The 14027-nt window shown below is 47.5% G+C and overlaps 1 protein-coding gene across 1 annotated transcript; it reads left to right on the top strand.

Moving 5' to 3' along the window:
- The first annotated feature begins 468 nt into the window (after positions 1-468).
- LOC125520461 (monocopper oxidase-like protein SKU5) lies at positions 469-5327 on the top strand. Its single transcript, XM_048685385.1, has 9 exons — positions 469-812; positions 1381-1490; positions 1630-1900; positions 1997-2135; positions 2438-2804; positions 3932-4297; positions 4387-4465; positions 4650-4852; positions 4961-5327. Exons 1-9 carry the CDS (start codon positions 675-677, stop codon positions 5073-5075), a joined length of 1788 nt encoding a protein of 595 aa, XP_048541342.1. The 5' UTR covers positions 469-674; the 3' UTR covers positions 5076-5327.
- The last annotated feature ends 8700 nt before the right edge of the window (positions 5328-14027 follow it).

The raw sequence follows: 14027 nt of genomic DNA, 5'->3' as shown, positions 1-14027 counted from the left end.
GTGTTGGGTCTTGGGTGGGCTAGCATGAGCCTAGTACGATGTGGCGGACGTGCCTGTATTCGCCCCATATTTGGGTTATGAATTGTGCCGGTCGACCCGTGTGTTTGAGACGCTCGTCTGAGTCGGTTTTTTACCGGTCCGTCTAAGCGTATGAGGGGGGAGGGGCGGGGGGAGCTGGGTTTGAGGCGCCTGTTGTAGATGCTGTGATGTTGGGGTGTAGTTGGGGAATTTTGGGTGTGATTTCCTCCCTCCCTCATGCTACACATGACATGCTGATATGTTAGGCAAGCATTGAAGATGGATGGTGTGGGGCCCACGCGCAGGCAGGCGATGCATCGCGACGCGTCTCGGCCCATCATCCAGCCCACACCGTCAGCGTCAGCGTCCGCGTCGACACAGCTGTTGCCCGTTGGGGTTGGGTTGATCCGTTGATGCCTTGCCTCAAAACCCTCCCAAACCCCCGTCCCCATCCCCACCCACATTTTTGCTTGCTTCATTCTCTCCCCCGGGCTCGGCACAAATAGCGAGCGAGGGGAGAAACGGCAGCCAGCGAGCAGTGCGGAAAAGGGGCCAAAAGAAAAGGGAATCCCAAGAATCAGCCGGCACCAGTGTCTGTGGACTGGACCGGACTCCACCTCCACCGGGGAGAGCGAGAGGCGCAAGGAAGCAAGGAAATGGCGTGCCCCGCGGCGGCGCTGCTCCTGCCGCTCCTGCTCGGCTTCCTGGCGCCGGCGCGGGCCACCGACCCCTACGCCTTCTTCGACTGGGACGTCTCCTACGTCACCAGATCCCCGCTCGGCGTCCCGCAGAAGGTCCGTCACTCCCCCCCTCCCCTCCCCTCCGCATCCGTCTTCTTCAATTTCCAATCCAACCACTCGCCGCCGCCGCCGCCGCCGCTTGCTCCCCTCCCCCTCCGCCGCAAGATTTGTTTGGGTTTCCGCGCGCGGGCCGTCCGCTTGCCCCCCCTGCCCGCCGTCAAGATTCAGTTTTTTCCCCCATTTCATGCGTCCCTCGGGATGCCGTCCGCGCCTCCGCTCCCTCCCTCCTTCCTTCGAGGGGAAGGAGATGCTGCTACCACTCTAGTAGATTTCCGCAAGGATACCATGCCGCCCTTCGATTCCAGGATTCCCCGGCCCGACGCACCCAAAAGTTTTGAATTTTTTGCCCCTCCCGCTCCCCAACTTCAAAAGTTTCGATTCATTTCCATGCCGACCACCTCCAAAAGCCCAGATCCCCCTCCCGCTCCCCGGCGCACTGTTCCCGTGCGCCTCCCGACAGAGATCTCAACTCGCGGCGCCCCTTTTTAATTGACCGCCTGAACCTGAACCTGAACAACCGGTTGTGTGTGTTTCTGTTTCTGAATTTTTCGCTTTGATTCAGGTGATCGCGATCAACAAGGAGTTCCCGGGCCCCGTCGTCAACGTCACCACAAACTACAACGTCGCCGTCAACGTCCTCAACAGCCTCGACGAGCCGCTCTTAATCACCTGGTCTGCTCACTCCCCACTCCCACCACCATCCAATCTTCAGTCATGTCACTGCTCTTGCAGGCTTCAGTTACAGTGTCATGGGTTCAGTCTTCAGTGTGATGACAGGCAGGCCTTGCTCTGATTTTTTGATTCATTCCAGGGACGGCATCCAGCAGCGGAAGAACTGCTGGCAGGACGGGGTGCTGGGCACCAACTGCCCCATCCCGCCGGGCTGGAACTGGACCTACAACTTCCAGGTCAAGGACCAGATCGGCAGCTTCTTCTACTTCCCGCCGCTCTCCATGCAGCGCGCCGCGGGCGGCTTCGGTGGCATCACCGTCAACAACCGCGCCGTCATCTCCGTCCCCTTCGACACCCCCGACGGCGACATCAGGCTCTTCATCGGCGACTGGTACAAGAAGAACCACACGGTACGCTAGGCCGCCCCCCGGGAACGAAATGTATTATCATCCACAAACTGGGTTTGCAGCGAGGGTGTTTGATTGTGGTTTTCTCTGGTGTTATAGGACCTCAGGAAGATGCTCGATGACGGGAAGGAGCTCGGGATGCCTGACGGTGTTCTGATGAACGGCAAGGGGCCGTATCGGTACAATGACTCCCTCGTCCCGGCTGGGATCGAGTACGAGACCATCGATGTTGAGCCAGGTAGGGTGATTGCTTGTCTCACTTTCATCATAATAGGCTGCATTACTAGTATTGAATTCCTTGTGACTTTTGTGGGTATGGTATAAAAATAAAACAATCATGGTTCCAAGTGCTGTTGCTGCAAATACTTGAAATGTTATACTGTTCAACTCTGCAAAAAGTCTCTGATATGGTGGGGGCGTAAGGTTGATGATTAATTACTACCTTCATGACAAGGCCACTACAAATTCTTTGAACAATGATTACTGCAGTGTAGTACGTTACCGCTATTGTGGAAACTAACAGCCTCAGCTCCATGACAGGCAAAACGTACCGCTTCAGAGTCCACAACGTGGGCATCTCCACCAGCTTGAACCTGAGGATCCAGGGCCACAACATGGCCATGGTCGAGACAGAGGGCTCCTATACGATGAAGCAGAATTTCACCAACCTCGACATCCATGTGGGGCAGTCCTACTCCTTTCTGGTCACGATGGACCAGAATGCAAGCAGCGACTATTACATCGTGGCCAGCGCTCGGTTCGTGAACGAGTCGCTCTGGACCAGGGTCACTGGCGTTGCAATTCTGCACTACTCGAATTCAAAGGGCAAGGCGTCTGGTCCACTCCCTGATCCGCCGAATGATGAGTACGACAAAACCTTCTCCATGAACCAGGCACGGTCAATCAGGTTTGTATAAAATGACTCCTTTTTTTGCCTATGCTCTGACCATCCAAACTATCACTATCTTAATGTTCTCTTCACTCAATCCTGATATTACTTTTATAAGCATGATGTTTGAAATGGTTGACCCATCATGTACTAACTGTTTTATAATAATGACAGCGCTCTCCCATCATGTGCTATGATGCTTACTTTATGAAAACAGTGTTTTGCTACACCTAACTAAACTTAAGCAGCAATCTTGTATGATTTAATTGACTTTCCCTCAACTTTCAACCGCATTTGGCTATCTCACAAATTTATTTTATGCACATCTGGTCTGACCTTTGATCTTCAAGAGACATTGACTAAATATGCTTGGCTCTACATATTCTGAATGGGAAAAATAAGCGGGTTCTTATAAAAGAGCCAATACACACACATTAAGGCATTTCAAACCAAGCATAAAATTGAGCAATCTATGACTAATTTTTTACATAAGCTGTGACCATACTAATAGCCTGGTGTTAGGAATTGCTGCCATCATGTGCTGACTGTTTAATAATAATAATCGTGTTCATCAGTACCCATCATGTGCTATGATGTTTACTTTATGAAAAAATAGTGTTTTACTATACCTAACTAAACTTAAGCATCACTCTTGTATGGAATAAATAATCTAGCTCTGATTTACTCGTTCTCCCCTTAACTTTCCATGGTCTTTTGGCTATCGCAAAAAATCATTTATGAACCTTTTCATTTGATGTTGATCTTTAAGAGATGTTGACTAAGTATGCTTGGCTTTACGAATTCTGAGAGAAAAAGATGTGTTGGATATAAATATAATAGGCGCTTCCTTTCTTACATAATGATTGTGTGCTCATATGAGAAATTGTCTGCTGAAATATTTGCCCTTGTACTTGAGCATTCATTCTGGGAATATTTCTTACAGAAATTGGAAACTGTAAATTTTTGTCATACCAACACAATGACTTTTAGAAAGCTTTGTGGTCATTAGTAAAGTGTAAGGGCACCTGGTAATATTTGTAGACAGCAGCTACATTTTCTCATATGTGCAGCGCACATTGGTCATTGATAATGTATCCATAGTTGCATACATACTTAAGCCTACTAAAATACCTTCTGTTTGTCAGGATGAACGTGACCACTGGTGCTGCTCGTCCGAACCCTCAAGGATCATTTCACTATGGCCAAATCAACGTGACCCAAGTGTACAAGCTGAGGAACATGCCACCTGTTACCATCAATGGCAAAAGGCGGACTACGCTGAATGGCATCTCTTACTCCCCGCCTGCTACTCCATTGAGGCTTGCGGATCTCTATGACAAGAAAGAAGTCTACACACTCGACTTCCCAACCATGCCGTCTGATGGACCGCCGGTTATCAGGTCTTCTGTCATCAACTCGACGTACAAGAACTTCATGGAGATTGTGTTTCAGAACAATGACACGAAAGTTCAGACCTACCATATCGATGGATACGCCTTCTGGGTCGTAGGGTTAGCACAGCTTGAAACTATTCATCTCTTTCAGTAACTGGTTTCTAAGGGTCCTGCATGCTGATTTTTTTTTTGCACGTTGCCAACAGAATGGACTACGGTGAGTGGACCGACAACAGCCGTGGGACATACAACAAGTGGGATGGTGTTTCCCGTTGCACCACTCAGGTATGCACCTGTACAGTATCATCTGACTAAATCATTTCTTTGTGTGCGAAGTTCTGTCATGTTGGAGCATGCTTTCATTTATGATGTTCATATACCTGTATATCTTGTATGTTACTTTTACTCGAAGAAGAGCCTTATGCAGACAATATTCGCTGGAGATAACACCGTCTCACTGACGCCGCAGGTGTTTCCCGGAGCATGGACCGCCGTCCTGTTGTCGCTTGACAGCCCGGGGTTCTGGAACGTGCGCACGGAGAACCTGGACACGTGGTACCTCGGCCAGGAGACGTACATCAGGGTGGTGGATCCTGACGGAGGCTACAACGTGACCGAGTCGGTGTTACCAGACAACGCCCTCTTCTGTGGCCTCCTCAGGGAAAAGCAGAAGTAAGCTAGTACTGCTTGCATGTGCGCTGTAGATTATGGAGGTCCTTCTTACGATATGGTCACAGACATGCAGTTACTAACTTGTGCTTTGGCTGTGCTGTCTTGTAGGGCTCAGAAGCCGCACGGGTCGTCGTCGAGCTCGGCGTCCCCTGCGCTAAAACAGAGTGGCTACCTGCTGCCATTCTTGGTGTTGCTGGTCGCATTGGCGGTCATGGGACACTGAACTGAAGTGATTGCCAGTTAGTGGTGTGTGCTAGATCTGCGGTTTGTGAGTTAGGGAATTGGGAATGTGGGTTCTCCACCGATTGGGTGGGGAGGCCCTGCCATTGTTGCGTATCGGCGAATTCGTCGAAACTGTTAACAGAGTTGTGTCTTGTGTGCAAGCGTGTCACATTGTTTGTGTGGTACTTACTGCTGCCTGTGGCCCCGCAATTGGGGGCGCTGTGCCGCCGCCTTGAGGATGATGATTTTTAGCCAGCCCTGTCACTGTGGAAGAAGTCTTGGGTCGACGGTTTTACTTTCGTGCTCTGCTGATTATTGTTGTAAGGCTGCATCTCAGCCGTCCATCCTGGAGGTAGGGACGGCTGTAATTTTGTCGGTAAGCTGAGGATTCCACCGTAACAACGAGCATGAGAGGCAGAGTTGATGGTGACTGAGATGGCTTTGAACTTTCACTGCAAATGATCCTTTGAAACCTTTGGAACAATCTGTGGGTCTCCAGGTGCAAAGGTTTTGCTGAATCTGTGGGGGTAAAAAAGCTGTCTGAAACAAGCTGGCTAGGTTAGGTTCGCTAGGTGGACAGCGTAGGGTGGTGCGGTCGACACAAGTAGTTAGTTACTGCAGCCGTTGAGTCACCATCATCATCATCATCGTCGGATCACGCGGTTTATGATGATGATTAGCGCAAAGCCAGAGACATTCCTGCAGTTTACCAGGGAAAATTCATGGAGGACTGACCAGTGACCGCCAAGCACCGTCAAAAGGCGCGTTTAGTTAATTCTCATTATGCGATTAAGCGACCCGTAGCTGTAGGATTTGCACCTAGCTACCTACTGTGAGTAAGCAAGCAAGCAAGCAGGCTGAGCTTGATGGAGAAGCGTTGACATGGAGATCTTCTTTCCGCCGATACGCGGACTACTTTGCGCGCCATTACGCTTAATAATTACTTACCCCGTAAAGAAATATAAGAGCGTTTATGATCTAAACGGAGTGATCTTGAGCGCCAAGATGATGACTAGTTTCACACCTTTTTTGGACTGACTGCAATGCAAATGCGGTCTCTTCTCGGACCGGGCGTCCAGCCGTTTGGCTCCACGCTACGCTCGGTGGCAAGTCAAAACAACGCCGATCATTATGTTGACAACTTCTAAATCTTGCATCAGCACCAGTGAGCATGGAGCCCAACTACACAGGCCGATAGTGCCCATCTTAAACCATCTTCAGCACATAAAAAAAAAATCTTCCAATAAATTGACGGGGCATGCGATGCCACGTGTTGGCCGTCACATTTTTGTTGTTGTTGTTGAAAAAACCTGCTAAATTTAATTCATTCAACGGAAAGTTTATAGGAATTACAGCAGGATTGTGAGGTTGCCCCATCCACAGATGGCGACCCGGCCTGATCTAGACGAACAGCATGCCTAGCAAGCTTATGAGGTTCGACATTATATAACCTAGACTCATGAATATAAGTACAAGAACTAAACTCCACCATAGTTTCCTCCTGATGCCTCTTTAATGTGTTTTGTTACCATCAAACAATTAGATGATGTTCGCGTCGACGACGAGGCGTCTACGGTAATTTCGTGTGCGAACCAGTCTGTGGTTGGATGGTTAGAGGACAATGGTATCCCCATCAGGATTCAAGTCCTAGTGCTCGTATTATTTCTGAATTTATTTTAGAATTTCCAGCGATGCACTTTCAGTGAAAGAAGACGTTACCGTCGACGACGAGTTCTATGGTGACTTCGTAAATCTCAAAATAATATATCGGCTCAGTCTCTCGTAGGTACTCATAGGGGTAGAGTGTGCGTGTGCCCATTCATAAAGATAAGTGTATACGTGTATGTATAAGCGCCTGTGTCTGTCCTGTTTGAAAAAAAAAACATCCTAGATCTCCCACAAAGGACAGAGCTTCACGACACGCAATCGCCTCCAGACTTGCCGGGTCAATCAATCCCCTAATAACAAAAGCCGAGGATCCTTTATATTCTCCAAGTGCTTCCTGCACACCGCAGCTGCGGTGCCTGAGCCATGTGATACCGTCGTGTCGACATTTATTTTGAACACACCCACCGACGGTGCAATCCATTTCTTCTCTTTTTGGTGAGTTGGATGTTGGGTGCCGTCAGATCTTTTGAATAGACCGGCCGGGTCACGGGCCGTCCAATTGCTCACCATGCGATCGTACGGCGGGTTTCTATTCTCCGTGTCTCTCATCGCCACAAGAGTCTTGTTGCAGTTGTAACATGACCCTTGTTGCTAATGATTGTTGGGGAACGCAGAAATTTTAAAAGATTTTCTACGCACACGCAAGATCTATATAGGTGATACATAGTAATGAGAGAGGAGAGTGTTGTCCACGTATCCTCGTAGACCGTAAGCGAAAGCGTCATGACAATGCGGTTGATGTAGTAGTATGTCTTCACGATCCGGTCGATCCTAGCACCGAAGGTACGACACCTCCGCGATCTGCACACGTTTAGCTCGATGACGTCCCACGAACTCTAGATCCAGCTGAGGTCGAGGAAGAGTTTCGTCAGCACGACGGCGTGGTGACGGTGATGATGAAGCTACCGGCACAAAGCTTCGCCTAAGCACTGCAACGATATGACCGAGGTAGAAATCTGTGGGGGCACCGCACACGACTAAACAATCAACTTGTGTGTCTATAGAGTGCCCCCTCCCCCGTATATAAAGGAGTGAAGGAGGGAAGGGCCGGCCCTCTCATGGCGCGCCCAAGGGGGATTCCCCCTTTCTTAGTTTGAAATTTCTACGTTCCCCAACAGATGGCGTGCGTTGTGATCGTGGCGAGGATGATGTTGTGACTCAGGGTCGCGAGCACCATGGCTCCGTCCTTCTCCTGAATGGTGATCACCTTGTTGACCACTCGTCCACAAACTTTTAGTGCATGAGCAAGGTGCCGGACCCCCTGGAGACGACCGAACTAGGCCTGCTGCAGGTCGATGTGCTCCTGCTTAGAAACTAGGCGGAGCCGGACCACCTTGAGCTTCTGAAGCATTAGGGGTGCTTGCTCTCACGTGGTTGGGTATCCACCAAGTGTAAGAGTGATGTAACCTAATGATACATCTCTTTTGCATCATTATTTCCTACTGTAATTTATTCTACGCCAATGATATATTTCACAATATGATGCAATTATAATGTCTTTTTGCTCCTAAAATGCAGGGAACACTAGTAGAAAAAGGGTCATTTCTCCCGGTTCATAAGGCCCATCTGTTCCGGTTGGGGAACCGGGACTAAATGGTCGTTACTAATGCCCTAGGCCTTTAGTCCCGGTTCTTATACGAACCGGGACAGATAGGCCTCCACGTGACCAGTGCTGCGAGCCCAGGCAGGAGGCTCTTTAGTCCCGGTTGGTGGCACCAACAGGGACCAATAGGCATCCACGCGTCAGCTGTTCAGGAGCTAGAGTTTTTGTTTTTTTTTCTGAAGAGGGGGGGGGGTATTTGGGGGTTTTGTATGGTTAATTAAGGTATTTCATATATTGTGTTAGATAGTTAATTAATTAATAGAGAGAAGTGTCCTCTCTTATCTCCGTGCTTGGTCGACGCTACGTACTATACGTATAGAGAGGCCCTCGACACGCTAGCTAGTAAGAAAATGAAGGAAACCATTAAGTACAGAAGTTCGTCATGCATACCGAGAGAAGTGATCGACCTCTCCTTCTCCGAGAGATTGGTCGAACAACAAGTTTTTGTATATCTATCCGACGCTACTGGCTACATATATACAATATAAGATCTCTTACAATATAATCCCCTAATTATATATGAACTCAGGGTTCACATGGTATTCTCCGGCTTTATTGATGACGTGATCAAGAAAGAATCCCGCTAATTCCTCTTGAATTGCTTTCATGCGATCTTTTGGTAGGAGTTCATTCCGCATCTCTCACGTCTAATTTGAAGAAGGAGGTTAATACATATATATGAATGAAACTCAACAGAAATGATGGTGTAATAAAATGAAATTGTGAATATTATTGCTTATGCACATCAAATTGTCTTTTAGAGTAGCCCCGCTTATCTTTGCAAGTCGCGCTGTAGATGAACTCGCATACGTAGTATCCACAGTAATCATTCCCTTATTCTTGCCACAAGCACTTTACGAGAAATAGAGGTCAATCAAACTGATAATGAAGCATTATAAATGTCATTGATGAAAGTAGTTAGAATCAACGGGAGATGCGCGGAACTAGCTAGCTAGTAGTACTTACTTTCGGGTATGTATATCGCAGCTCCTTCGGCAGCCCCGGAGCTTCTTGATGTCTACTACACAACCTTTTTCTTGTAGACGTTGTTGGGCCTCCAAGTGCAGAGGTTTGTAGGACAGTAGCAAATTTTCCTCAAGTGGATGACCTAAAGTTTATCAATCCATAGAAGGCGTAGGATGAAGATGGTCTCTCTCAAGCAACCCTGCAACCAAATAACAAAGAGTCTCTTGTGTCCCCAACACACTCAATACAATGGTAAATTGTATAGATACATGCTGGAGGGTAAGGGCGGCTGTGATTTTGTTGATAAGCTGAGCATGCCACCTCAGCAACAAACGAGCATGAGAGGCGGAGTGATGGTGACTGAGATGGCCTTGGATTTCCACTCTGATTCTCCGTGCCAGGTGTGACTGCAAATGAGAACCTTTGAAACCATCTGTAGATCTCCAGGTGCAAAGGTTTTGCTGAATTTGTTGGGGTAAAAAAGCTGTCTGAAACAGACTGGCTAGGTTAGGTTCGCTACGTGGACAGCGTAAGGTGGTGCGGTCGGCACAAGTAGTTACCGCAGCCGTTGAGTCATCATCATCATCGTCAGATCACGCGGTTTATGATGATGATTAGCGCGAAGCCAGGGACTTTCCTGCAGTTTACCAGGGAAAATTCATGGAGGACTGACCAGTGACCACCAAGCACCGTCAAAAGAAGTGTTTAGTTAACACCCATGATGCGATTAAGCGACCTGTAGCTGTAGGATTTGCACCTATCTACCTACTGTGAGCAAGCAAGCAAGCAGGCTGAGCTTGATGGAGAAGCGTTGACATGGAGATTTTGTTTCCGGTGATACGCGGACTACTTTGCGCGCCATTATGCTTAATAATAACTTCACCCGTTCTGAATTACTCATCGCAGAAATGAATATATCTAGATGTATTTTAGTTTTAGATATATCCATTTCTGCAACGAGTAATTTGAAACGGAAGGAGGGAGTACTAGGGAGTACTAACAGTGAGTAGTTGACATGATGTTGAGCGCCAAGATGATTTGGTAGCGGGAGGGCCAGCGATGAGGCCCCTCGATGCCAAGCTTTTTGTGCTGACTGCAATTGCGGCCTCTTCGGTCCACGCTACGCTCGGTGGCAAGTCAAAACAACGCCGATGTTGACAACATCTAAATCTTGTAATCAGCACCAGTGAGCATGGATCCCAACTACACAAGCCGACAGCGCCGATCTTAAAGCATCCTCAGCAGATAAAAAAAACTCTTCCAATAAATTTAGGGGGCTTGCCAGGCGACGCATTGGCCGTCAGATCTTTTTAATAGACCGGCCGGGTCGTGAGCCGTGCGATCATACTGTGTGTTTCTATTCTCTATTTCCTTCATTGCCATAAAAGTTACTGTGGCTATTGAGTCATCATCAGATCACGTGGTTTATGAGGCTGGTCATAGTGGGGAGTAACTTAGACTAGTGTCATGCATATGACACTAGTTTCATAATGCAAAGTAATATAGTAGTAGTATCATAGATGGTTTTATTTATTAACTCATAGACCCATCTTGTCTTGAAAAATGTTATATTACAGTAACATATTATGTTACCACCTTCATTAATTACTTGCCATATAAACAGAATTTTTTTTAAGTGCGCTATGTTACTAGCTAAGTTACTCCTATTATGACTAACCTGATGATGATTAGCACAAAGCCATTTTACCAGGAAAAATTCATGGAGGACTGACCAGTGACCACCAAGCACCGTCAAAAGGCGTGTTTAGTTAACTCTCGTGATGCGATTAAGCGACCTGTAGGATCTGCACCCATCTACTACCTACTGTGAGTAAGCAAGCAAGCAAGCAGGCTGAGCTTGATGGAGAAGCGTTGACATGGAGATCTTCTTTCCGCCGATACGCGGACTACTTTGCGCGCCATTACGCTTAATAATTAACAGTAGTACGTAGTAGTTAACATGATCTTGAGCGCCAAGATGATTTGGTAGCGGGAGGGCCCCTCGATGTCAAGTTTTTGTATTTCTTGACTAGTTTCACACCCGGGGCAGCCGATGTTGAAAACTTCTAAATGTTGCTTCAGCACCAGGGAGGATGGAGCCCAGCTACACAAGCCGGCAGTGCTCATCTTAAAGCATCTTCAGCAGATTAAACACACACACTGACACACACACACCCTCTATAAGCGGTTGTTTCAACTCTTCCAACAAATTTATGCTAGCTGTGCAATCGTACCGTACGTTTCTGTTCTCTGTTTCCATTGCCACAAGAGCCTTGTTGCAATTGTAACATTGTTAGAGTAAAACGAGATTGAAAGCGAAAGCACAATCAGTCCTAGTTTCCATTGATTCTTAAGTATGTATACATCTGGAAGAGGTGGGAAGAAGAGGTGTCTGTTCGGAGGCATCCCTCAGAAAGAAGGGGCATGACTGTTCGGGGTTGGACACATCCCTTTGCTAATGACTATTCATTAATTAGGATGTGCTAATTAATCTACTAATTAATTCCTAACAAACATAACCCTTGTTGCATATGCTGGCCCTTGTTGCTGGTTCGTGGCCCTATCCATCCCCTTTGCAACAGGACCTTTGTTGCAAAAGAATCCCCACTCGCAGATCTAAGACTCGAAGGCCGCCGTCACCGCCGCTAACCGCAAGCCAACCCACCCCGAGCTCCCGTCCCGAGCACCACCAACCTCCGTCGCATCGGCGAGCGAGCTCACCGGAGTAGCACGCTACCATGCCCTTCTCCTTCCTTCCCTCCCCATTCTCCACTCCCTCCTATCTCACCTTCCTTCCCTCCTCATTCTCCACTCCCTCCTATCTCACCTTCCTTCCCTCCTCATCCTCCACTCCCTCCTATCTCACCTTCCTCTCTCCTCTGCAGATCTCCGAAACCGCCCGAGTTGTTGCTGTGCCAGACCATGGTGCGTCGCATGCTGGCAACCGCCCTACCATCCCCTGGCCGGTTTGCAACATACCTCTTGTTGTGACAACATGATACTTATGTGGAATGACGAGGTGAAGCTAGTGGCCAAAGGAAATTTAAAACGAGTGACCGTGAGCGATGAATTTGATGAAATTTGTTTAAAATAAGTCTGAACTTGAACATGAAAATTGATCTATTCGTCCATGAGCGTCGAAATAAAAAACTTATAACTCGTGAGTTGTGTTGAACAATGAGATGAAGCTAGTGGTCAAAGAGAAATTCAAACGGCCGACCGTGTGCGATTAATTTGATTGAATCCATCTAAATTAAGTATGACTTGAACATGAAATGTTGATCTATTCGTCTATGAGCGTTGAAATATATATTTTACAACATGAGAGTTATGTGGAACAACGAGATGAAGCTAGTGGCCAAAGTAAACTCTAACAGTCGACCGTGTTCAACGAATTTGACAGAACTCGTCTAGAAAATCTCTAAACACACAGAATTGGAAATTAACAATGCGCAAAACTTGGAATAGATTGCGGGAATGGAATCACAATGTCGAGGCACATCTTTATCGTGTAGAGTTTACCTCAAATCAAAGCACCGTTATGTAGATTAGGAGGCATTAGGCCTTCTACAATGCAAGATGCTTAGGAAAGGTGCTTGGAGAAATAAACCAGTCTTTTCCTAAGCACCTGTGCTTATTTATACAGGATAGGCGCCTAATTAGGCGTCTCTTCTGTAAAAATAGGCACCAATGCTTCAGAAAAAACCGATTTATTTTTCTAAGCATCTTTCTAAGCATCTAACATTATACAATTATACAAGGCCTTATGTGAAGGAGATTCAGGAAGGTGCAAAGGCTACCCACCAACTCGCACCGTCAAGCCACGAGTACAAAACGTGAGGCCCTTTCATGGCTCGCTAGAAACAATCGATCCGTTCGTTCCTCAAAATCCAGTCTCTGGGCTACTTTGAAGATCGTGCGAGCTTTTTTCTCCCTGCTGCCTAGGAAATCAAACAACACAAGTCTGCATGGCTCTTATGCGAGCAACCAAAGACGTCCTTATTGTGGAAGAGGGTTTACCACATGCCGTTCTTAGTAAGGAGCTTGAACAACCTTTGTTTTTGACCTCGAGATTTTAAGTACCTAGACCTTTCTAGTTTTTTTTTTGCGGGAAAATTTCCGATCTATTCATCTTCAATCATGATAGTACAATGAACACTAGAAATAATAAATATTACATCTAGATCCATAGTGTTGGGGAACGTAGTAATTTCAAAATTTTTCCTACGCACACGCAAGATCATGGTGATGCATAGCAACGAGTGGGGAGAGTGTGATCTACGTACCCTTGTAGATCGACAACGGAAGCGTTTGGTTGATGTAGTCGTACGTCTCCACGGCCCGACCGATCAAGCACTGAAACTACGGCACCTCCGAGTTCTAGCACACGTTCAGCTCGATGACGATCCCTGGACTCCGATCCAGCAAAGTGTCGGGAAAGAGTTCCGTCAGCACGACGGCGTGGTGACGATCTTGATGTACTACCGTCGCAGGGCTTCGCCTAAGCACCGCTACAATATTATCGAGGACTATGGTGGAAGGGGGCGCCGCACACGGCTAAGAATATGATCACGTCGATCAACTTGTGTGTCTCTGGGATGCCCCTGCCTCCGTATATAAAGGTTCAAGAGGGGGAGGCCGGCCGGCCATCATAGGGCGCGCCAGGAGCAGTCCTACTCCCTCCGGGAGTAGGACTTCTCCCCCAATCCTAGTTGG

This window comes from Triticum urartu, chromosome 7, assembly GCF_003073215.2.
Source record: "Triticum urartu cultivar G1812 chromosome 7, Tu2.1, whole genome shotgun sequence".
Taxonomy (NCBI): Eukaryota; Viridiplantae; Streptophyta; class Magnoliopsida; order Poales; family Poaceae; genus Triticum; species Triticum urartu.
The sequence above is the reverse complement of the archived record's forward strand: the minus strand, read 5'-3'. Positions and strand labels throughout refer to the sequence as shown.